Source organism: Uloborus diversus, chromosome 1 (assembly GCF_026930045.1).
Source record: "Uloborus diversus isolate 005 chromosome 1, Udiv.v.3.1, whole genome shotgun sequence".
NCBI classification, from domain to species: domain Eukaryota; kingdom Metazoa; phylum Arthropoda; class Arachnida; order Araneae; family Uloboridae; genus Uloborus; species Uloborus diversus.
This window is the reverse complement of record NC_072731.1, coordinates 15,165,802-15,192,415: the sequence shown is the minus strand read 5'-3', so window position 1 is coordinate 15,192,415 and position 26,614 is coordinate 15,165,802. Positions and strand designations below refer to the sequence as shown.

At 35.7% G+C, this 26,614-nt stretch overlaps 1 protein-coding gene across 1 annotated transcript in view; it reads left to right on the top strand.

Moving 5' to 3' along the window:
- The first annotated feature begins 1,202 nt into the window (after nt 1-1,202).
- Nucleotides 1,203-26,614, top strand: part of LOC129234445 (2-Hydroxyacid oxidase 1-like) — a 33,870-nt gene continuing 8,458 nt past the window's right edge. Inside the window, exons 1-4 of the mRNA XM_054868448.1 lie at nt 1,203-1,382; nt 13,081-13,232; nt 23,751-24,006; nt 24,730-24,899. Of these exons, the coding sequence (XP_054724423.1) occupies nt 1,246-1,382; nt 13,081-13,232; nt 23,751-24,006; nt 24,730-24,899 (715 nt within the window). The 5' untranslated portion in view covers nt 1,203-1,245. The remainder of the gene's footprint in view (nt 1,383-13,080; nt 13,233-23,750; nt 24,007-24,729; nt 24,900-26,614) is intronic.

The following is a 26,614-nucleotide window of genomic DNA, read 5'->3' as shown; positions in this document are numbered from 1 at the left end:
ACTTACTGGGATTTCTGCAAATGTGTGTCAAGTTAGAGCGCTTTTCGCCCATTGAAATTAGCACTGAGCCAAATATTAGAAAAATAAATGTCGAGTTACCGGGGTAGTCGAGTTATCCGCGTGTCGAGTTACCAAAGTTTCAATGCATTCACATTTCGTTTTAATATTATTTTATTCACGTTTAGTGCAGAAAGGACATAAGTCCGGGGCTAATGTATTCCGTGCAAAAAACGAAAAATGTGAACTCTAAATAAAGTGCTTTGTTGTACAAGGATTGACTTCCCTGTCACACTAGTCGATTTCTCTGCATAGATCATATGAGGCAGTGAGAAGCAAAGGGATGTAAGTGTCAAAATTAAAAATTTGGAGATAACTAGTAAATATGGTAGGTGAACCCCTCCTCCGTCTTGGGGAAAGAGATGGTACTAGTAGGCCTGGTAGGGGCTGCTGTACAGCATGATTTAGAAAAAAAGTCAATGAAAGACTACCTAGGACATTATCTTTATATGCGTTTTACTCAAAACTGGAAAATGTCCACTTAAATCCCTTTGCTTCTCACTGCCTCATATGGATCATTCTCAAAAAATGTTTAAATTAAAGATCGGTACTTAAGATACAGTACGACCTCGACAGTTGACCATCCGAAACTTTTTCTTAGTGTGACTCTGGTAACAAAACGTTTGACTTTGGACCAATTCCTTTTCGATTGAAAGAGAAGGAATTATTTTATAGCACAACAAATATAGCAAAGCAAACTTGCTTTCCTCCCACCTGTTTGAACAAATGAGATCGTTTAATCTATCATTTATCGGAGTTCAAGTTATCAGAACCAAACTATGCCTCTAAAAATCGTGCAAAAAGTTTTTGTTTTTGGCAGAAAAACTCATCCTTTTCAAATGAAGGTTTTAATATACTCAGTTTAGCTATAAAACTCAGTTTAGCTTTGGTTTTGGGGCAATTTAGAGACAAAGACCTTTAAAACATATTTCAGCCACTTTTAGCTATTTTTTTTCCAGATTAATTAAAATCAGTTTAAAATAAATTATCTAATCACATTTTTATCACTGATTATCTCGAGAACAATTGCGGAATTTCGCGTTTAGCTATCTCTCCATTCGTGGCATTTTTATCGAGCTAACGTTATCAATGTTAACGTTCTGAAATAGTTCCTTGTTGCTCACTGTAACGTTAATCACCACGACGTTGATGACAAAAAAAAGTAAGCTGTAGCACTTAAGGTAAAATATGAGCGAGGAAATAGTGTGTGTGGATGATTTTGAAAAGTATGCTTTGAATGTCCTTGATAAGAAAATTGCAGATTATTACAAAAGTGGGGCCAATTTGGAACAAACTTTGTCTGAAAATAGAAAAGGCTTTTCTAGGTAAGTTCAGATGAACACATTTTCAGTTCATCTTCAAGAAATTGCTTTAAGCGATTTTTTAACGCCATTTGACTTTTGCTTATCTGGAGCATCTGGGAACAGAATTAACAAAAATATGTCTGTGCTTGTGCACCAACGGCAATATCATTTTAGAGCATTTAGGTTTGTCCAGGGGTCCACTTAATTCTTGTAGGCCGTGACAATCGCTGAAACTCATGGCAGCAAAGAGGGCGCTACAGGGAACCCCGTTTCCATTAAATTGCCATTGATTGGTGGATGCAGGGGTTCCGCTCAGCGCCTCTTGCGGTCAAAATGGGTGACGTCCAATCTTTACTAATGATAAAGCTGAAAGTATCTCTAGCTGGATGTCCGGAGGATGTCTGGATGTCTGTGGGATGTCTGGATGTCTGGATCTCTGACGCACATAGCGCCTTGACCGTTCGGCCGATTTTCATGAGATTTGGCACAAAGTTAGTTTGTGTCATGGGGGTGTGCACCTTGAAGCGATTTTTTGAAAATTCGATGTGGTTCTTTTTCTATTCCAATTTTAAGAACAAAATGATCATAAGATGGGTGAGTAAATTACGAAATTATCATAACGTGGAACCGTAACATGGGCACAAGCCATTTGGCGAGATACGAAATTATCATAACGTGGAACTGTAGCATGGGTACAAGCCAATTGGCGAGAAAATTCACCATACATTATTTACGAAACTATCATAACGTGGAATCGTAACATGGGTACAAGCCAACTGGCGAGAAAATTCACCATACATTATTTTTAAAAATGCAAGCGAACCAAAAGACCTTTTAATTTTTCTATTATGGGCAAAGCCGTGGGGGTACCACTAGTCGAAAATAAAAACTTTGAAACGTTGTCATTGATTGGTGGATGCATGAACTGCATCTGTTTAACACAGAAAAGCCATAAATTGTCAAGACCCGTTAAGCGTCAGTGCCATCTAGAGGGGCCGTAGTTTCACTGACAGGACAAATGCGAATTGTCTCTCCTAAGGATCTCTGAAAGACTTCTTCTAAAGTGGCTTTCGAAACGTTAGAAAACAGGATCGGAAGAAGTGTGAAACCGATCAACAGCGTTCATAATACCCTGATCTGGACTCGAACCTGAGCCCGTGACGTAAGACCTCATGATGAAACGATGAACAATATGAAACCATGTTCATCGTTTCACCAAGAGTGCTTCGAAACATTTTAAACTTCATGTCCAACTGAGAGTAAATGCATTGCTTATATGTAACTAGGTGATAATACTAAAGATAAAATTGCACATTATAGTTTTTTTTTTTAAACTAAGCTTTTTCCGTAAAAATTAAATTCATCAATAAAACAATTTTTGAACCCTGGCATCCAAGATATTAAAAATTTTGATTTGATGTGATCAGTTAATGTGAAAAACTGATTTGTTTTTCTTAATTTTTTGAGACATCAGTATTATTTTTACCTAATTTTCTGAGCAGCAACGATTACCAAAGAGTGCATACTGTTACCCATGCCATAATTCTTTATAACTCTGTAACAATTCACATTAATGATTTTTCCTAGGTCTGTTTTAAAGATCTAATGTGTTTTAACATGTTTTTGAACACCAATAGTTTATAATTAGATATTAACTTTTTAATTCTTAACACCATCTTCGATATTTTTCGAGAAATTCTTTAACGATTATAGAGATTATGTCAGTACTGAGGGGAGGAGGGTATTTAATGATTTTCATTGATTTTACTGAAAAGAGAACTCTGAATTAATTAAATATGAAGAAGGGCATTTTATAATGATGCACTATATTTGTTAGAAACTGAAGTGAAGAGAGGTCCAAGTGAATGATAGATGTGTGCACGAGAAATCGTCAGAACACTGAAAAATAAAATTAAAATCAGTTGGAGTTTAAAAATGGTGCTGTAATGCACAAATGTTTTTGGCTCTATAGTTTTCTGGTAGTTATAGCAAAATAAATGTCTTTTTTTTATGAAGAAAAGGTGAACTTCTTCGATTCCAGCACCACGCATTGATTAATGCAGTCCTGATAAAATAACTCATCGTTAGAATTTGAGTTTGTATTCAACATAATTTTGGCGTCCGTGACAGGACGGGTGCTTTGAATTTATGTAAGAAGATGGATTTAACTACCTTGAAAGCTCAGAGAAAAGGGCTGAGGACGTCTTTTACCCTCAGTATGAAAAAAATTGAAGCTGAACTTATGAAGGAAATTACTGGTTCGGATGAACTTTAAATTTTAAGAAATCAGATTTCTGACAAATTCAAGCGGCTAGATGATTGTCAGAGCATAATATCTGAGCTGTTGTTGAAAGATAAAAATGCCGAGGAGGCTTATTATGAAGATTGTGAAGAAGCAGAAAATTATCGGGACAAGTTTATTCAAATTTGCTCTCTGCTTGATTTAAAGTTTGAAAATGTTCAGCGTAATGGGAACATCAGTAAGCGCAACTTTAAGCTGCCGACGATAGAACTTAAAAAGTTTAACGGCGAAGCAAGAGAATTTTTAAATTTTTGGAGCCAGTTCAAGAAAATCCATGAGGACAAGGGCATTGATAATGAAGATAAAATGCAGTATTTAATTCAATCGATGGAACCTGGTTCGAAGGCAGAAAGATTAGTTCTGAGTTTTCCTGCTACCGGAGAAAATTATTGTAAAGCAATACAGCAGTTAAAGGAAAGATTTGGCCGTGATGATCTGCTGGTGCAAGTGTATGTTCGAGATTTATTGAGATTAGTTATGAAAAATGCTGCCGCAGGACGGGGAAAGCTGATCTTCCATCCCTCTATGACGAATTGGAAGGAAAACTTCGTGGGTTGGAAACTCTTGGACGGACCAAAGAAAAGTATGGAGATTTCTTGACACCTTTGGTTGAGAGCTGTCTACCGGAAGAAGTTTTAGTAACGTGGGAAAGAAGCCGAAATTTAGATTTAACCGAAGATAAGAACTGTCGCAGTTTAGAGCAGTTAATGAACTTTCTTCGCCAAGAAGTCAATGGAGAAGAAATGGTTCGTCTTGCAAGAACTGGTTTCGGCACGAACTCAAATTTGCGCAAACGAGAGCCCACAACTGAGAAGGAAAGCGACCTAGCGACAGCTGCAGCGTTAGTAAGTACTGAGAGAAAGGGTAAGCGATTTCAAAGTTGTATTTTTTGTGGAAAAAGTCATCAAAGTAATAGATGTTACATTGCAAAAGAGATGACTGTAAATGAAAAACAAAAAATATTGTTAAAAAAAGGGGTTTGTTTTATATGTTTTAATTCAAATCATATCAGTAAATATTGTAATTTAAAAGGAAAGTTAAAATGTAATGGTTGTGGAGAACCTCATTTTTATGTAATGTGTCCAAAGCTGGAAAGCAAAAGTTGTGAAGCTAAGGATGTAGTAGTTTCTAAGTCTGAAAATTATCTCTCTAACTTTGATAAAACTCAAACTGTATTTTTGCAAACTCTGTGTGTTCGGATTAAATGTAATAATCGAGAAAAAATAATTCGGGCTTTGGCAGATTCTGGTAGTCAAAGTAGTTATGTAAGTCAGAAAGTTTTGTCTGAGCTGAAAGCAACTTCACTTCGTGAAGAAACAGTGATTCACTCGTTATTTGGGGGGAGGGAAACGAACCCAAAACGGCATAAGATATTCACTGTTGAAGTGAGGGGTTTGAAAGGTTCTTTTGCTTGTAGTTTTGAAGCTCTTTCTGAAAGGAAAATTTGTAGTTTTATACCAAAAGTTAGCAATCCTTATATTTTGAATGAATTAAAGAAAAAGAATATTGAAGTTTCTGATTCCCTTTGTAAAATAAAAGAAATTGATCTTTTAATAGGGGCAGATGTTTTAGGAAAATTGCTGACGGGACGTTCAGTAGATTTAGAATCCGGCCTTACTGCCGTAGAAATGAAGCTTGGGTGGACTGTTATGGGTAAGCAAAACACTAATGAGAAAGATAATGTTTTCAAAACATTATCGATGCATGCTAAAAATATTCCTTTGAATGAATTGTGGGAACTTGAAAGTATAGGAATAACAGATCCCACTTGCAATGTTAATAAGAAAGCACGCATAGGAGAACATTTAGCTGAATTTGAGGATAAATTGAAAATTCTTCCTTGTGGAAGATATGAAGTAGAGCTTCCTTGGAAGCATGATTTTTCGAGCTTACCAGATAATAAGGATTTAGCCTGGAAAAGGCACGAAAAAATGATTAGTAAGTCAAATGTAATAATTTTCTTGAGGATTACCAAAATGTATTCAAGGAATGGGAAAACTTGAATATTATTGAGCGCGTGCCAGATTCGGAATTAGAGAATAAGTGCCACTATCTACCACATAGACCTGTTATAAAAAAAGATAGTAAGACCACAAAAGTTCGGCCTGTTTTTGATGCTTCAGCATCCCAGAGAGGTAAGCCTTCTTTGAATGAATGCTTGTTTAAAGGAATGAACCTCATTGAACTAATACCAGATATTATAGATAGATTCAGGTTGTATCCCATAGGGCTAAGTGCAGACATTGAAAAGGCATTTTTGATGTTATCTATTGCTCCTGAACACAGGGATTTTCTTCGATTTTTTTATCCTTGTGATGAAGGTCCGCTGATTTACATGCACTGCAGGGCCGTGTTCGGCGTAACGTCGATCACTTTTTTGTTGAATATTTCTATTGCTCATCTCTTGGAAAATAGTCCTCCTGAATATAATGAGATTGCACAGAAGTTGAAATGTTCTTTCTTTGTGGACAATTGTGTAACAGGGGTTCATAATACCGAAGAAGAAGCAAAGTTCATCGAACAATCGCAACTTATTATGTCAAAGGGATGTTTTAACTTGCGAGGGTTTGAAAGCAATGTAGTTTGTGAAAATGTTACTAAACATTCAGGGGAAACGTCTGTATTAGGAATTTTATGGAATTTGGATAATGACACTCTCAGGTGTAATATTAATATAGAAGCATTGACTTGTGACACAAAAATTACAAAGCGTTTAATTTTATCAACAGTGCAAAAGATTTTTGATCCCATCGGCTTATTAAGCCCTACTACATTGCTTCCTAAACTGATACTGCAAGATGCTTGGAAATTAAAACATTCCTGGGATTTAGAACTACCCCCTGATATTGTAAATACATTTTTGAAATGGTTTAAGGAAATTTCATTGCTAAAAAATGTAACTTTGCCACGATACATGATAACCAATTAAACAACTGAACTGCATGTATTTGTGGATGCTTCTAAAGGAGCTTACGCGGCGTGCGTCTACGTTCGATCAATAGTGGAAAATGAAGTTAAAATATATCTCGTTAGGGCTAAATCTAGAGTAGCTCCACTAAAACCACTGAGTATTCCTCGGTTAGAGCTCATGACTTGCTGCATAGGTGCTAGACTTTTGAATTCTGTACTAAAAGCACTCGATTTTCCGAATTTTAAAATCTCACTTTGGTCGGATTCAAGTGTTGCTCTTTGGTGGATAAAACGTCAGGAAAATTGGTCAGTTTTTGTTAGTAATAGAGTGAAAGAAATCAGGGAATTGACTCAACCTGAGTTGTGGAAACATGTTTCTGGGAAAATGAATATAGCTGATGTATTGTCACGCGGATGCAGTCCTAGACAATTTCTTGACTCCAAATGGTGGGAAGGACCGACCTGGTTGAAGTTGGCACCAGAAAAGTGGCCACCAAGTGAAGTAGATTGTGAGCCCAAAGAAGTCGACGTGGAAAGAAAGAGAATAAAAATTACCACTATTGATTTGAACCAGGACGCGCCGTTTTGGCCTCCAATAAAGATTTCTAGTTATGAGAAGTTCATAAATGTGTTCGGATGGGTTTTAAGATTTGTAAACAATTGTAGAAAAGCTGATAAATGCAAAGACTCTGAGCTAACTATATCTGAAATTGAAAATTCTGAAAAATGTTTAATTCTTTTAGTGCAAAACTTTTACTTTTCAGAAGAAAAGGTATTAAATGGTATCCATGTTTTTAAAGATCATGACGGCATATTAAAAGTTGTTACTAAGATCACTTGTAGAGAAGATAATAAGTCGTTTTTGAATCCTATTTTGTTGCCAGATAAATGTGAATTGTCGAGACTCTTGATTGAATCCATTCATCGAAAATATTGTCATGCGGATGTTCTAATGATGTTATGTATCCTGAGGGAAAAATTTTGGATTTTGAAGGCACGTAAAACTGTAAAAAATGTTTTGAATGATTGTGTAAAATGTAAACGTTTTAAAACGAAGTCTTTAATGAGCGAACCACCACCTTTACCCCCAGACCGTGTGGCAGATTCAGTTGCGTTCGAAGTAGTAGGAATTGATTTAGCCGGACCACTTTTCCTGAAATCCGGTGAAAAGGTTTGGATCGCCTTGTTTACTTGTGCAGTATATTGCGCAATTCACCTAGAGTTAGTGGGTTCTTTATCTTCTGATACTTTTTTGTTAGCACTTAGGCGTTTTATAGCTAGACGCGGAAGACCTAGCACTATTTATTCGGACAATGGGACTAATTTTAGGGGTACACATAATGAATTTTCAAAGCTAGATTGGGCTAAAATTTTAAGGGAAACTTCTACACCAAAGATTTTCTGGAAATTTATCCCCCCCACCGCCGCATGGTGGGGAAGCTGGTGGGAGAGGTTGGTTCGTGTTGTTAAAGACTTACTAAAACGAACTTTTGGCAAATCAGTATTGAATCATGATGAGCTGAACACATTAATATATGATTGTGAATTAGTCATTAATTCAAGGCCTCTAACATATGTGTCGGAAAACCCTCAGGAGTTGATTCCTCTCACACCTGCAATGTTCCTTATTGAAAACCGTAGTTCTGATGTTACAGATATTGATCATGTGGATTTGCAAAGTCTAAGAAAGAGAATAAGATATAGATATAAGCTGTTCAATGATTTAAGACAGCATTTCAGAAAAGAATATTTAGGCCAATTAATTCAAAAACACAATGAAAAGCCAACCCGAGAGCCAAAAGTTGGCGAAATTGTTTTAATTGGCGACGATAATAAAAAAAACGCGTGTTCTGGCCTTTGGCGAAAATTATTGAATTGATTCCTGGACGAGATAAAAGGGTTCGCGCTGTTAGGCTCAAAACTCAAAATGGGATTTTTGTTCGTCCAGTGGAACGTGTTTACCCATTGGAGATACGTACTGATGATGAGGCGGTTGCAATTTCCGACAAAGCCATGAGTGTGATGGAATCAAATCCTAAGGAAGGTGTTCAGAAGACTTCTGTTAAAAAGTGTTATCCTGATATTGTTCTGGAAAAATATACCAGATCTGGAAGGTGTGTGAAAGTACCAAAAAGACTGGATCTTTTAAATAATGAGTGTTACATGTTTGAGACCCTTCCCAGAGTCTCAAAGGGGGGAGGTATGTTAGAAACTGAAGTGAAGAGAGGTCCAAGTGAATCATAGATGTGTGCACGAGAAATCGTCATAACACTGAAAAATAAAATTAAAATCAGTTTTAGTTTAAAAATGGTGCTGTAATGCACAAATGTTTTTGGCTCTGTAGTTTTCTGGTAGTTATAGCAAAATAAATGTCTTTTTTTATGAAGAAAAGGTGAACTTTTTCTATTCCAGCACCACGCATTGATTAATGCAGTCCTGATAAAATAACTCATCGTTAGAATTTGAGTTTGTATTCAACAATATTTTTTATACGTGATGCATGATTTTCCTTTTTGTTTCCCAACAGTGAATCGAATTTGAATATCTAAGGGCATAAATTGATAAAACTACAGCTCGTATAACGATTTTCATCCAACATATTAGTTTATATACCACTCAAAACAACCTTCCTAAATATTTCAACGGCGCGTAGTCTGCACCATGACCCCCTAGGTGGGCATTCCTGGATATTTGTCCAAGACACAATTTGGGTCCAAGTGAAATAGATATTCGAATTTAAACTGATAAATATGCATTTGACAAATTGGCATTGTACTTCGTTTGTGAAAAAAGTAATAGGTATTATAAATGGAAATCAAAAATATTTTTGGGAAAAAAATAAGGAATATTTTTTTTCTAAACTGAAAGTGATCGACAATTTCTGAAACGGTAAGGGCAGAAATCTTCCAACTGCCCCAGTAGCACAATCGATTGGGAGATGGTTGCTCAACCGTGGAGCTTATGGTTGGCCAACGGTAGGCAATGTCCGCTTTGGCAATGGTTACCCAACCAACTATTAGCCAAAGATGGGCCAACGATCTGCTACAATACCTAACAATTTCCCAGCGAAGGCTCATCGAAAATATTCACGGTTGGCCAAACGATGCCCAGAAACTGTAGGGCCATCGTTGGCTCACCGTTCGTTGTAACCCACAATTCCCCACCAGTTTCTACCGTTAGCCACCGTTGGCCAACCATATCCCCACCGTGCGTGCTACTTGGGTGGTATCTCATGACCCGGGAGAAAATTATATTCTTCAAACACTGCTCTGCAACATATGTAGAAGTTGACGGAATAGTTTCTTGACAAATAATGTGACATGACATAAGGCATTGTCTAACTATAAAAAAAAAGACCTTCGACAAACATACAGAGGTTTATTGCAATAAAAGTAACTAATGAGCATATCATTTCCGGTTTGAAAAAACGTCCTAATACATACTTACCGCCTTAATAGTTAAAAGCAAAAGTAGAAAGGCTTACCTCTTATTTAACCGGATAACAACTTTTAACGACTTTTTTTGTAACAACTTTTATTTATGTAGGTAAAATAACAGAATTTTAAAAAAATATTAAGCACTTTTCATAATGCACTCAAAAGGACAAAATAACTTTTCTGGGTCAGAAAGAAGAATTCAAGTATTCCTGTAGTTTTCAATGATTGCAAGAAAATGACACCACAAACAAAGAAAAGTGCGTCTCAAGACATGTAGAGAATTCCTTATCATTATCTAGCTTTCAATCATAATTTAAGTGTTGAAACATGCATATTTTTAACACGCTTTTATTAGCTTCACCTGTATGTATGTATGTATGTATATATGTATGTATGTATGTATGTATCTTGTAACGGAATCTTGCAGCTCAAATTTCGTTCACTTCCTGCGATCGGATTCTTTTGAAATTTGGCACGCGACCTCAGACCCGATGACAATGCAATATTCTATAATCAAATTAATTAATTAACTCTTTTAATTGTTAGTTTCATCCAATTTTAATCATTTTTTTGGTATAAATCCAACAATGTGAAAAAGGAAAATTAAAAAAAAATACATTAAAAAATGCTCGCAAAAGTTATTTAAAAATATCTACAAAAACCTTTAACTTTTCTACATCAGACAAAATTTGTTCCAATGCTCCAAGGTAATTAGAACATGAAATACAATTGTTTTTAACTAATTTCATGCCAAAATTTAGGTGAGCCTTCAATTGGAAATTCATTGCTGATCAGACCATTGTTGAACAAAACTTTTATTCAAATGCATCTCAAATTTTCAAAGTAAAATCATTCTCCAACATAAGACTAGAAAACAGAGAAATAAAATAATAGTTTAAAAACTAAAAAACACGCTTTCGTAGCAAAATGAACTAAAAAGTGAAAAATAATCTTTGGGTGACAGTAGTTGACCAATCACTTAATTTTAATGTAATACAAAAAAGCGTGGGGGGCTTCTTATCAGTTGTCTTGAATTTCCTCCATTTGTTGTCCAAGCAAAAATGTAAACAGACAGCACCCCACGCTTTTTGGTATTACATTAAAATTAAGTGATTGGTCAACTACTATCACCCAAAGATTATTTTTCACTTTTTAGTTCATTTTGCTACGAAAGCGTGTTTTTTAGTTTTTAAACTATTATTTTATTCTTAATAGGAAAGTTTGGTTTGAATTGACTTGAGAGGCTCTTTTCTTGGTTTGTGGTGTTATTTTCTTGCAATCATTGAAAACTACAGGAGTAGTTGAGTTGTTCTTTTTGAACCAGAAAAGTTATTTTGTCCTTTTGAATGCATTATGAAAAGTGCTTAGTATTTTTTAAAAAATTCTGTTATTTTATTATTTTTAGTGTAAATGTAAAACCTATGTACGTGCCTAAAACTTTAAGCAATTGGCACTAAAAACTAATCCATGTTCCTCTCTACGATTTATTTATTTGTGTACCAATTCATTTAAATATTAAAGGTTTCCCAAACTAATTTATGTTTCACAACATACAAGTTACTCGAGATAAAGATCCTAATATGTATCTCTACTTAGACCTGTTATCGATTATTGGCGTTGGTGAGGATAAAAACTTACGAGAGCAATGACAGTGCAGAGCAATATATTTCATGCTTGCTTCAGAGAAGCCTTGATTCAAACTTTTCATTATGATTATTAGCAACATTACTGTTGCAAGACAACAACATGTGTAACAATGGGTTTTATATCTAAATATTTAATAGAGAAATTACATGAAATTTGCTGTTTTCCATCCTAACCGAAGTAATAATTTTATTTTAGAACTTTAATTTTTCAGCGCTAAGTTGTACCTTCAGATAAAGCAAATCATTTAGTGAAATCCCGAAGTCTCTAAGTAGTCTAGTTGCTGAGATGTAAGCAAAACTAGGCCTCAGATTTCTACGTGACAATCAGGCCAAGTATGTAAGGGGCTTACTGTCTAACCACGGATTGTATAGAAAGACAAACATCCGATTTACACGCGGAAATGGAAGCATCTATTAGTTTTCAGGGACGTCAGATATTGCAGATGTATGTTAGCCTCTAAATTAAGCAGACTCTCATTCAAATAAGCGGAATACGCGCATAAAATTTTTATTTTTCCCCTCATTTAGATGGAGTCGCCTTAGCTGGATGTTTGCCAATTCCTTACAATCCGTGGTCAAACAGTAGTAATAAAATATTAGGGGGCACTAATATTTTATTACTAAAAGGGCTTAGTAATAAAATATTAGGGGGCACTAATATTTTATTACTAAAAGGGCTTAGTAATAAAATATTAGTGCATATTTCAATGGTTTTTTAGTGCATATAGTTTCGGGTTCTAATTATTACTATTTTTTAAAATCATTTTTAGCGCATTTTAAGTGTTTAGAAGTGCAGTGCCTAATCTCCCAAAGGTGGTGCAGACCCCCCCCCCCCCCCACCACCTCCTCCCGAGTAAGAATAAAAGCCTTATAAAATCCCCTTCCCCTCTAAAAATGTGGATGTCACAGTTTGTGCCATAACCAATGGTGGATACAAGGGGGGGGGGTCATGGTCAGTCCCGTCCCCCCCGCAAACTTTTGAAAATATTATCTGTCCACACTGTGTTCAAACACTCTATAAATAAAATGAGAACAATCTCAGTAATATTTTCCATTCAGTCAATTATTTTTAATAGTAAGTATTTGAAGTACAACCTCTTTTCATTGCTTATGAAATTAACTAGCAACCCTTATGCCCTATTAGGGGCCTTATTCCTTGCCGATTTGATAATTTTTGTTAAAACCCGGGCATTTTCAGAAAATTTTTCCTACACAAAACCGTTTGGTTCATTTAGAAGGTGGTCATTCTTCAGCGTGATCCCCCCCCCCCTCCTAAAATGGTAGTCTGTATCCGCCCCTGGCCATAATCCCCCCCTCTCTCTTTTGGCACCCCTGAGTGATAAGAGTTTTTATGAATATCTCTTACGAAGTGTAAATGCAAGATTTACATTTACACATTTTTGATGGATCTTTTTTATTGTCAGGTTACGCTTCAGAACAAGATGTCTGAGAGACGTATCAAACAGAAAAACCAACACCAAAATATTGGGGAAGGAAGTTGCCTTTCCAGTAGGAATAGCACCTTGTGCTATGCAAAGGATGGCTCATCCGGACGGAGAGGAGGCCACAGTCAAAGGTAGGACTGCGTTTCATTATCGCGAAACCATAGTGTAATAATGAAAAGGGAATTTGTAGCAATCGAAAGAGCAAAGTAGAACATGTTTCTGAAGGCAAAAATTATTTGCCCTCCAGTCCCCGTTATTTGAAGATGAAGTCTTAAAGTCGTAAATTTCAGAAAGGTCGCCAAATTTATCGAGTTTCCGTGAGACATTTCTCATACGCTTTGCGGGTGGATGTCCTTGCCACATGCAGAAAGTGAAATCTTGTGGTACCTTCAATTTCTCATCAAGACTTTAAATTTGGCGCTTTTCGTAAAATTTTGGTAGATTTGAAGACTTTATATCTCGATAACGGAAGCACAAGGGAAAATAATTTTTAAGCCGAAAAAATGTACCAATATGCTTCCTCGATTGCTACATATTTTAATTTTTTCCATCATTACACTATTAGTGTGGTTCCCTGGTTTGAAGCGAAAACAAATGCTTGTGGTGCTTATCTCTAATCATGCTCACAGAAAAGTTACATTCAATCATATTTTCTCTATCTTTAACTTAAAATGTCTTTTTTTTTCCAGCGGAATCAATAGAAATCTTTAATGCTTAAAATAAGTAGATTTTTATTTACTGCACTGAATTTCACGAAGATAATAACTAACGAACGCGAGATTTAATAGCTTTGGAATAAAACAAAGCGAGTTTTAAATGTAGAACATTTTTCAGAAAATTAGATACAATTTTGGCTACATATAAAACTGCTTGTCGGATTCTGTCAGATCGATGAAAAACAATGGATACAACTTTTAAACATAATTTTCGAAGTCGGGGCAAAAACGATAGAAAAAAATTTAATGAAAGCCTACCGAATACGCGTATACTCAAATTTATACGCGTTTTACTCAAAACTTGAAAATGTCCACTTACATCCCTTTGCTTCTCACTGCCTCAATTAATTATAAACTTAAATGGAACCAAGCTCTTCAATAGCATTCGCATACATTAAATTGTTAATAACACATTCGTCGGTATAAATATTTCGTTTTTAATTTTGGGTGATTCTTCTGAAAAGCCTAAACTAAATCTGGGTACAAATCATATTACCCACCGCTTTTCACAGACTTGAAAGATTATTTTTAAAAGTTGCATGTATGTTCAAAAAATGAAATTATTTTCTTACTTTTTGGAGTAATTTTCATCTCGAGCTCCAATTTTGAAGTGTGTTCTATTAATTAAGCGAATCATTTAGCGCAACGTTGAAAGGTTGAGTGCTAGCAAACTAGCTTAAAACTGTTCTTGTTTTGATGAAAAACGAGTTGATGTGTCCGTCACATGACTTCCTTTTACTCCAATTCAATGTCATTTCCCCATTATTGGCAATTTTAATGTGATTCAATAGCTCTCTAAATATCACCAACAATGGCCAATTTAAAACCAAATAAAAAAAATTGCCAAATTTGTCGCCAAGTTGGCGACAAAAAACTGGCGATATATCGCAAAGTGTCCGACAAATTATAACACTACTTGAGTTTACATCGAAATTAACAATGATTTAACCCCAAAAAGGTGTAAAAGACCCCCTTATTAACATCCGAATGCAACCAAAAGGGAAGGTGCACAACTAGACGCCACTAGGAGTCTACGTACCAAATTTCAATTTTCTATGACATATCGTTCTTGAGTTATGCGACATACATCTTACTACTATTATATATGCGAAAGTTTGTCTGTATGGATGTATGGATGTATGGATGTTTGGATGTATGGATGTATGGATGTTTGTTACTCTTTCACGCAAAAACTACTGAACGGATTTTGATGAAACTTTACAATATTATAGCTTATGCATCAGAATAACACATAGGGTAGTTTTCGTCCCATTATGGGGGGCAAAACCCCCTTAGGGGAGCAATAAAATGCAATTTTCGTATAAATTCTCTAATATAGGGATGAAAAATTACTTGCACATATTTACATTATATGTCCATCGAAAGCTCTGATTTTTCTGCTGAAGATGGCACTTATTCGAAATTTCTAAGTAGAATAAAAAACGAGTTATGAGCTTTTTTAGTTCCATGTTCCAAGGCTTTCCCCAACTCAATACAGTATTTAGTGTATCATCTCAACTCCCTGTCGATAGCGACTATTGTTGTATTGTTGACTATCTTTGCTTTTCGTGACTGATCAAGGCTTTTCTCAAGTCAAATCTTGAAGTAAGATTTTTGCACAAGATTGGCAAATAATACATGATTTGGCTGATCATTTTCCATTTAAACGGAACTTTAGTGTAATTAATGGTTTTTATTCTTATTTATGCTGATTGAACATTTACTCATTATCCAATCAACCAGCAGATCGCCAAAATTTTTGCAGAAATATTTCCGTAGCTGATGCATTTGGCAGTTTTTTTCAATGTCGCTGTTTTTGAAGCCGAAGACTACGTCATAATGTTTCTCAGTTTTCACCATGTAAACAAAATATCGCCAATCAAAGAATCTTTAAAAAACTTTTTTTTCTGTGTTAAATAATCCAGCAACTAAATTAGGCAAATCCATAAACAGTACAAAAACTTCCGTTAATTTTTCCTTTTTGCACAATTTCAAACAATCGCCAAATTTTACTACTTATTTTGGAAACATTTCGAATGAAACTCTTTAGCGCCATTTTATGCTGACCAAAAGTATCTCAGCACCTGGCGATAATATCTTCGTAACGAAAATTAATATATCGTTTTTACAAAGTAAGGAAAGAAGGAGGGAGCATCATCGAAGGTATCCCAAAACGATTCCCGCAAATTCGGTAAAATCGCACCAAGAGCCCACAATGATTGAAATTTCCCAAAATAACTAAAGCAAGTATAAGGGGATAACGAGCAACGTCAATAGCAATACAGAGAAGGTTTTAGACTCCATGTTAAAAAAAAAAGTATCAACAGATTAATCTTTTTAAGCATGAGAAGAATAATTTCATGTTTTGGAAATTTGTATATGCTTAAATATAGTGCTTTCGTTTCTAAATCAATACTATTTTGTTCTTTATACTTATTGCTATTTTACTTTTATGGGTAAGGAAGAAACTCTACTTTTAATCATGTCAAAAAAAATGTGTTTTAAATTCTTTCACTTAAACCAGAAAAAAAAAGCAAGTAACGATTTTTTCTCATAATTATTACTGACCCAGGCAACGCCGGGTATTTTTGCTAGTACACACATACATACGTACATACAGACGTCACGAGAAAACTTGTTGTAATTTACTCGGGAAAATGGATATTTCGGGCGTGTCTATACGTTCTTAGGTACATATGTACGTGTGGTCGCGTCGAAAAAAAACTCAGCATTCATTTGGGGGTGAGCAAAACGGAAATTAAGACCGATTTTTGAGTGAAAATTTTTTTGCGAATACAATTCTTCCTTCTTTGTAAAAGGAAGTAATAAAATCGCTGGATGAAACGGCAACTAACTAGTATGTTGTGGCCATCACGAAACTTTCTTCTATTCGGAACTCCAGCGCTCGAATACGCTACCTTGCGGTGATTTATAAAACTGCGAATGCAACTAAAACATTGCCACGTTGCGCTCCACGTGTATCTGGTGACGTAAACGCGGTCAGTTTGTTCTGAGTAACGCATTCAACATGTCTAAGAACGCCTTCAACAACAGAAATTAATTCGTCCCTTAGTAGTATTCTCGAGCTTCTCAAAATAATGTTAGTTTTCCTTATTTCTTTCAAAAAAGTATTAAATGGTGGAAGCGTAAACAAGAAAACTCTGGATTAACAAAATTGGATAACGTTATACCAGGTAAAATTTTTTATTGTTTTGTATGAATTTGTAAGAATATGAGTTTTTTTTAATCTTAAATTAATTTAACTAATCATATTTTACAGCAGCATTTAGTTAGAATGGACAGTATGCAAAATATTTTCTTGAATTTATTATCGTAGAACAAAATGAAAAATGTTTAACCAAGAAAGAATTTACTTTATTCCTTTTATTCTCAGCTGAAAGGTTTCGCCAAATTTGTTTAGGGTTATAGTTTTGGAATTGTGTGAGCAAAGTAGCCTTGGCGAGATTTCGCGTTTTTAGTTAAACCATTTTTACTTTCTTCTATATCTAATATATAGAAGAAAGTATTGGATTCGTGCAAATTTTCGAATTTCGAATTTTGACGGATTCGAACGTTTTGAGGTGTGCTGAGTCCATTTCGACCATTTTTGGAAAATGTCTGTCTGTCTGTGTGTGTGTGTGTATGTATGTATGTGTGTGTGTGTGTGTGTGTGTGTATGTATGTGTGTCACGTCTGTGTGTGACCAGTTTTTTGTGGCCGCTCTACAACAAAAACTACCGCATGAAATCGAACGAAATTTAGTACACATATGTGCCCCTATGTGAACTTGTGCCCATTAGTTTTTGGCGCGAATTCCTCCAAGGGGGGTGGAGCAATGGGACGTTTTTCGAGTTACGCGTGCTTGCTATTCCTCAGGAAGTTACTGGCGGAATCAAACAAAATTTGGTCCATATGTTCGTATCAACAGGAACAGGTGCTGATTCAATTTTGGTGTCAATAACTCAAACGGGGGTTGAGCTGTAGAACGTTTTTTGTCGTCAATTGTGACTGCTGTATCTCAAGAAATAATGAACGGAATGAAAGAAAAATTTATCGGCAAGTAGCCCTTAGTGGGTATAAGAACTGATTTTATTTTTGTGTCAACAGCTAAAAGGGGGGTAGCGCAATCACCCGTTCTTTTTTTCCATTTTGAGTGCCCTATCTCAAGAAGTAATGCTACGTTCTGGTTGAAATTTGGAATATATGTGAATCCATACGTAAACAGGCTTTGGTTCAATTTTGACGCCGATCGCTCCAAGAGGTGTTGATTTTTTTTTTTTTTTTTGCGAATAAAAATATTTTTATTAATGCAACAATAAGAAAGATAAATCGTAATAGATTGTCGTCTGCGTATTTCTCGTGATTTTAATTGTATGGAAATGACAGGAAATATTATCTCAATGATTTAAAATTTTGAACTGTTGCCATCTTATGTTTGTTAACAAATAAAATATTTGTAATTAATTCAAGCAAGGCTTTTAAAATAACTTTCAATTTTCGCTCTTTGCTTTGCTTTTGCAATAATTCAGACATTGGGATGGTCGTCAAGTTTTTGCATGTGTAATTTTGTTTTTGTTAGGAATATTGCTTCCTCGTCAAGCATGGGGAGGGATCAGAAAAAAAAAAAAATATAGAAGAAAGTTTCGTGATGGCCACAACATACTAGTTAATTTTTATCATGAGTGGAATAAAATGATAGTAAGATTACAGAATTCGATAAGTAAAAAGAAATAATGGTCAATCAACTGAAAAGAAAAGTACCACCATATATAAACTGTGAGTACACATTTTATTTATTTTGTTCTGAGTGAATTTGAATAAATATCAGTTTTTCAATTCGATGAAAAAAAAACGAACTTAACAACATTGACTGGACACTTTTCCTTAACCTAATCCCACATAGATGATTTAAATAACCTTTGTTACTACAGTATCCTACTGAAATAGAAAGTATGCAAATAAATTTTCTTGAAAATATTTATCGCAGAACAGATTGAAAAATCCAGAAAGAACGTTAAGAATTTGAACAATAAAAAATAAAAGTTCGCCAAAAATCTGTTTATAGGGTTATGGTTTTAAAATTGTGTGAAAGAATAATGTATCTTGACAAAATTTCGCATATCAGGTAAATCATTTCCATGACGAATGAATTAAATGCATGATTTCTTTAGATATCCAATCATATAGTCATAGAAATAAATTATCTAGTGTTAAACGTTACTCTTGACAGTCTGCCACGTATGTGCACTATGTGACAAAAATGTCAACAAATGCGGAAATGTCACGAAACTGAAGTTAATATGTACTAATGTATAGAAAAAAAACGGTGCAAAATGAAAATGCCGTTCGAAGCGAACCAAAAATTTATGAATTCCGAATTCAACATCGTGAAAATGGCTGCTTCAGAACAACTTACTGTGTGTTCTGCATTAATTGTTTACTTTCGTAATACTTTTCGGTTTCTAATCTCTTTCTATATGGGTCAGAACCAAAAGACTTTGAAAAATCTTTTCAAATGAATAAAGCGAAAAAATCATACATAACAACAAAAATCACAACACTTTTAGCATTTTCTTCGTTACCACATGCGTTTGTTTTAGTTTTTAATTCCGCCATTAGACAGTGACTGCAGTGCCCCCTATAGTTCGTTGGAGTTGCGAATATTTTTCTTTTTTTTTTCTGATCCCTCCCCATGCTTGACGAGGAAGCAATATTCCCAACAAAAATGAAATTACACATGCAAAAACTTGACGACCATCCCAATGTCTGAATTATTGCAAAAGCAAAGCAAAGAGCGAAAATTGAAAGTTATTTTAAAAGCCTTGCTTGAATTAATTACAAATATTTTATTTGTTAACAAATATAAGATGGCAACAGTTAAAAATTTTAAATCATTGAGATAATATTTCCGATCATTTCCATACAAAATCAAAGTTAATGCCAACAAAAGTATAGCTACCTGCTTTTTTACAAGAACAACTGAGCTCCCGCCTATTAAACTGCATCTTTATACCGACCCGATTGATTGGTCTCAGCGGGCGAAATATTTAGGCATAACGTTCGACCGTAATTTAACCTGGCGACCTCACATTGAAGAGGTACACAAGAAGTACCTCACTTCCAAAAAACCACTAAATTGTCTCCTGCACAAAAAAAGCGTTTTATCAACGGATAATAAACTGCTCATTTATAAGTCCTGCTTAAGACCCATTATTACCTATGGAGCGCCCATATGGGCGACTTCTGCAATTTCTAACTTTAACAGAGTTGAGAACTTGCAGAGAGTGATGGTTCGAGCGGCGTGCGACACTCCCTGGTACGTCCGTACGGACAAGCTGGTGGAAGAGGTTGGCATCCCGACGCTCCACAACTTTTGCAAAAAGCTCGCCAAGAGATTTCACTACAACATCCCCCGTGTTGGCAATCCACTACTTAACATCCTTCCAAATTACGATCCATTGGATCCGGCAAATTCTCGCAGGCCTCGCGCTCTGCTAGCTTAGTTTCAATTTCGAAACGGGGTGAGTGAATCCCTTATCGGGTTCATACCTCGTTTCGACTCTAGTTATTGTGCTACACTCTGGCTGGGAGCATGCTCCTATCTATTTTCATTTCACTATTTTCTTTTTAAATTTCTTGTCAACATTTCATCATTGTCTTAATTTTATTTTATTTTTATTCATTCAAATAGCCTAGAAATCCCCCACGGGGAAATAAAAGTATAAAACTTAAAAAAAATATGTAGGAAGCGAAAAAAAAAACCTAAACTTATTTAAATAAAGAAGAACTTTAGTTGAAATTTACTTTGAAGAGCCTTCGGCCGACCATTATGGTACTCCCGTTAGAGGAAGCCACATCTCTCGTACATCCACGCAACCATCTTCTGCGCCAAAATAAAGCCATGGTCCCAACCGGGGAACTATCAACATACCACACCAGAGGATAAGGGGCAGGGCCCCAGGTGCCTCAAGCAACGAACTTATATTTCCGTGACATTTCCATACAATTAAAATCACGAGAAATACGCAGACGACAATCTATTACGATTTATCCTTCTTATTGTTGCATTAATAAAACTATTTTTATTCGCTAAAAAATAATGATAATAAAAATAAATCAGCACCTCTTGGCGCGATTGGCGCCAAAATTGAACCAAAGCCTGTTTACATATGGATTCACATATATTCCAAATTTCAACCAGAACGTAGCATTACTTCTTGAGATAGGGCACTCACAATGGAAAACTAGTATGTTGTGGCCATCACGAAACTTTCTTCTATATTTTTCCTTTTTCTGATCCCTCCCCATGCTTGACGAGGAAGCAATATTCCTGACAAAAACAAAATTACACATGCAAAAACTTGACGACCATCCCAATGTCTGAATTATTGCAAAAGCAAAGCAAAGAGCGAAAATCGAAAGTTATTTTAAACGCCTTGCTTGAATTAATTGCAAATATTTTATTTGTTAACAAACATAAGATGGCAACAGTTAAAAATTTTAAATCATTGAGATAATATTTCCGATCATTTCCATACAATTACTAGTATGCTGTGGCCATCACGAAACTTTCTTCTATATTTTTCCTTTTTCTGATCCCTCCCCATGCTTGACGAGGAAGCAATATTCCTAACAAAAACAAAATGACACATGCAAAAACTTGACGACCATCCCAATGTCTGAATTATTGTAAAAGCAAAGCAAAGAGCGAAAATTTAAAGTTACTTTAAAAGCCTTACTTGAATTAATTACAAATATTTTATTAACAAACATAAGATGGCAACAGTTAAAAATTTTAATTCATTGAGATAATATTTCCGATCATTTCCATACAATTACTAGTATGTTGTGGCCATCACGAAACTTTCTTCTATATTTTTCTTTTTTTTTTTTTCTGATCCCTCCCCACGCTTGACGAGGAAGCAATATTCCCAACAAAAACGAAATTACACATGCAAAAACTTGACGACCATCCCAATGTCTGAATTATTGCAAAAGCAAAGCAAAGAGCGAAAATTGAAAGTTATTTTAAAAGCCTTGCTTGAATTAATTACAAATATTTTATTTGTTAACAAACATAAGATGGCAACAGTTCAAAATTTTAAATCATTGAGATAATATTTCCGATCATTTCCATACAATTAAAGTCACGAGAAATACGCAGACGACAATCTATTACGATTTATCTTTCTTATTGTTGCATTAATAAAAATATTTTTATTCGCAAAAAAAAAGAAAAAAAAAAAAATCAACACCTCTTGGAGCGATCGGCGTCAAAATTGAACCAAAGCCTGTTTACATATGGATTCACATATATTCCAAATTTCAACCAGAACGTAGCTTTACTTCTTGAGATAGGGCACTCAAAATGGAAAAAAAGAACGAGTGATTGCGCTACCCCCTTTTTAGCTGTTGACACAAAAATAAAATCAGTTCTTATACCCACTAAGGGCTACTTGCCGATAAATTTTTCTTTCATTCCGTTCATTATTTCTTGAGATACAGCAGTCACAATTGACGACAAAAAACGTTCTATAGCTCAACCCCCGTTTGAGTTATTGACACCAAAATTGAATCAGCACCTGTTCCTGTTAATACCAACATATGGACCAAATTTTGTTTGATTCCGCCAGTTACTTCCTGAGGAATAGCAAGCACGCGTAACTCGAAAAACGTCCCATTGCTCCACCCCCCTTGGAGGAATTCGCGCCAAAAACTAATGGGCACAAGTTCACATAGGGGCACATATGTGTACTAAATTTCGTTCGATTTCATGCGGTAGTTTTTGTTGTAGAGCGGCCACAAAAAACTGGTCACACACAGACGTGACACACACACACACACACACACACACACATACACACACACACACACACATACACACACACACACACATACACACACACACACAGACAGACAGACATTTTCCAAAAATGGTCGAAATGGACTCAGCACACCTCAAAACGTTCGAATCCGTCAAAATTTGAAATTCGAAAATTTGCACGAATCCAATACTTTCTTCTATATATTAGATATAGAAGAAAGTAAAAATGAGAAATTGGGGCTATAATAGCTAAATTAAAAGCGTTTTCTGGCCACTTGCTACTAAAATAATTTTTGAATTTTCAAATGTGCCTTTACTACGCACAAAGTTCCTGACCCCTCCCCCCCCCATTTTTTAAAACATTCCTCTCAAACCTGTTAAACTGAAAAATGGATAATTTCCTTTTCGAGGAATGCAGTACTTAAGGATACTGAACAACTGTAAAAAAATATCTTTTTTTTTTTAACTAGGCGTTTTAGGAAAAAGTCCAAACACATATTTAAAAATATTTTTCCGAAACGCTGTAGGAAAAAAAATGAAACATATATAATTATTTCCAAATGGCGCGTACCGTTTTAAAGAGAAATTGATTATTTTTCAAATTAAAAAAACCGCAACAAAATATCATGCACTATTCCGGAGATAAAGTCGTTTTTTTTTTTTTTTTGAAAAATGCAAATGACACCCAGGATGCCATCTTCGGCGGGCTATATCTCGGGCTAGAAATTTTGTTTGAAAAAAAAAAAAAAAAAAAAAATATATATATATATATATATATATATATATATATATATATATATTTATATATATGCCTGCAACTTATTTTTTCCTGTGTTTTAAGATATGTAAATTCAAAAACATCAGATACTATGAAGGTAAGTTTTTTTTTTTCTTTTTTGTTTGCCTGAATTGACATGGACACCTAAACAATTTCGCAATTTCTTTCTGAGCGAAAGAAACTTCTGAAATAACAATTGCCCGCTGGTCACTTGGTGGGCTGTGGATAAGGTCCATTCGGAGTTCAAACCTTAGCTAAAGAAGCTTTGGTTAAAATCGGAACTTTTATGTGATACTTAGTGGTTCGTTTTTTCCTCTCACTCTTGTTACAGGAGCTGCAGCTGAAGGATGCATCATGATACTAAGCACCTTGTCCACAACCTCAATCGAAGATGTCGCAAAAGCTGCTCCAGAGTCCCAGCGTTGGTTCCAGCTCTACATCTACAAAGACAGAACTGTGACGAAGAATCTGGTGAAACGTGCTGAGGCCGCTGGATTCCAAGCCCTGGTGCTGACAGTAGACACCCCCTTGTTTGGCAACCGTCTTGCAGATTCGAGAAACAAATTTTCTTTGCATCCCCATCTAAGGTACGGCGGGATCTTTATTTGCTGCCTTTTCTTCATTGCAATTTATGTGCAATAATTTATACTCCAAGCGTGCAAACAGCTATTCTGCGAGATATAGCATACCGTAAGGCCTTCACACGAGGCAAATTAGTTGAATCAAATTTCGAACGGAGGGTGTGTAACCAGGTAGAAAAGTAAAGGAATTACCCGGCATTCTTCATAAGACAGTAAACTCGTCAGGCATGCCAGGCATATGTGCCGCTACCATTCTCGTCCTGATGATCTGAGTTAACTTTTTAGTTCATTCAACTCATTGTGGCATTGTCAAGTGTTCACTCCGCGCACGAGTAAACTAGTTGAATTAACTCGGTTCAGTTTTAACAGCGTTCTGGATGAGCAACTGCTGGAATAAATTCGGCTTATTAGAAGAAAAGTTGATTCAACTATGTTGCCTCTCGTCATATTTAATTCTTAGTAGCCAATTTTAATCATACAGTATGTTTTTAAAGTCTTGTACTGATAAAGAAAAATCATTTTAAAAAACTGTTTCAGATTTGAACAAACAGTACAACCTCTTTTATATATTTCTTTTGTATACATTTACAACCTTACAGCAGATATACTCAATCTTAGATCAAATATACTTATTCTGTCTATTTCTTCTCAATTTTTACAACACATTTGAAAACATGTTTACAAAGACATTCTTATCCTAACCAATTTTTTACTGATATTTATTGGCAGGCTTGCAAACTTTTCGGACGCCGATTTTTCCGTCATTGGCACCAAATCAGGAGGCTCTAATCTCAACAACTATGTCAACTCCCTGTTTGATCCGTCTCTGACCTGGAGTGACATCAAGTGGCTCAAAGAGGTGACCACTTTGCCAATTATAGTCAAGGGAGTGCTGACTGGTAATGTCCTTATCATGGGTTAACGTTTTATAACAATTGTATTGTATGTATTTTTCTGCTCTCGAACACAAGCTTATTAGAAGTAAAAAGTTGAGCTGTTGTGCGACAATTAAAAAGAAAATTACGGGGTAAGTGTGCCAAATATGGCCAACTTAAGGTTCAGGACCTGATATCTCGAAATGAGAAGATTGGGAGCCGCAGATTGGGCACCCAGCATATTGGGCGCCGGGAACATTGGGCGCCGAGCATATTGGGCAACGGGAACATTGGGCGCCGGGAATATTGGGGGCCTAGGTTTTGAGCGCTGTTCAACATTTTCGGTGCCCAAAAACTGTGCGTCCAATCGACGGTGCCCAACTTTCCCAGCAACCAATGTTCCCGGCGCCCAATTGCTCTGCGCCCAATCTTCCTAGACTGCTAATATCTCACTCATTTATAAGTCAATCGGCTTCAGTTATTGTACATTCATAAAATTGCTCATTAAAAAAAAAAAAAAAAACATTCAATGAAAATTTAAGTTAAAATTATGTTTGTCTGTAGTTTAACGAAAATGGCTCATGGGCTTTATTAAGAACACGTGTCCCCAATAAGGACAGCTCTGAAAAAACGCAAAAAAGTACTAACAAACTAAAAAATAAATAAAAAGTTTTATTTTTCATAAAAACATATTTGAGCACATTTGATAAACTCAAAAACATATCAAAAATTCCATACTTACTTCCGTACCATTGTAGTGCCAATGGCACCAACGAATTATCAGTGCCATTGTGGCACTTATAATTCGTTATTTTCTGTTTTTGGTCACTTCTACGCACAGTTCGTGCACATGTGTGCAGCGCAAGCAGCACAGGATCATATCCTCCATCTGATCTTTCAGAGTCTCAATAAGGACACCGGAGTCCTAATAATACCAATTATGGCCTTATTAGGCTACGATCGACGGTACGCATCGACATTTGCTTTTTGGATTCGTCAAGTATATACAGTGCTGTGCAAATTAATTGGGACAAGCAGGAAAATTCAAAAATTATTCATAAAGCTGTTTATTTATTTATTATCTATACATTAATAATTGATATGTCCACCTTTTGCTTTAATCACGGCTCTTACTCTCTTTGACATCGAACTGACTAGTCTTTCACACATTTCTTTTACTTCTGGATCGCGAAACCACACTTTAATCACACTCTCTATTAACTTCACTTTGGTTGTACAATCCATTCTCCTCATTCTTGCTTTGCATATCGCCCATAAGTTTTCTATTGGGTTCAGATCTGGTGAGTTGCCCGGCCACGCAAGCAATGACAACTTTTCTGAAGCGAAAAAGCTTTTGGTCAATTTGGAATTGTGACAGGGTGCCAGGTCCTGCTGAAACACACAGTCGCCTTCCGGGAACCTCCTCCGCAGTGTTGGGATGAGTTTTTCTTGTAATACTTTGATGTATTTCTCACTATTCATCATCCCTTCGATGGGATGAAGGGTTTCTGGCCCTGAGGTAGTGAAACAGCCCCAAAACATCACTTTTGGGGGGTGCTTGGGGGCTTGCTGGATGTGTCCTGGTCGAAGAGGCTCTCCAGTTGTGCGACGAACGACACTTGCTCTGTATCCATGCACTTCGAAGTGAGTCTCGTCAGAAAAAATAACTTTTTTCCACTGTTCCACAGTCCAATCTTTATGTTTTTGTGCCCACTTGAATCTTTTTTTCTTCATTTCAC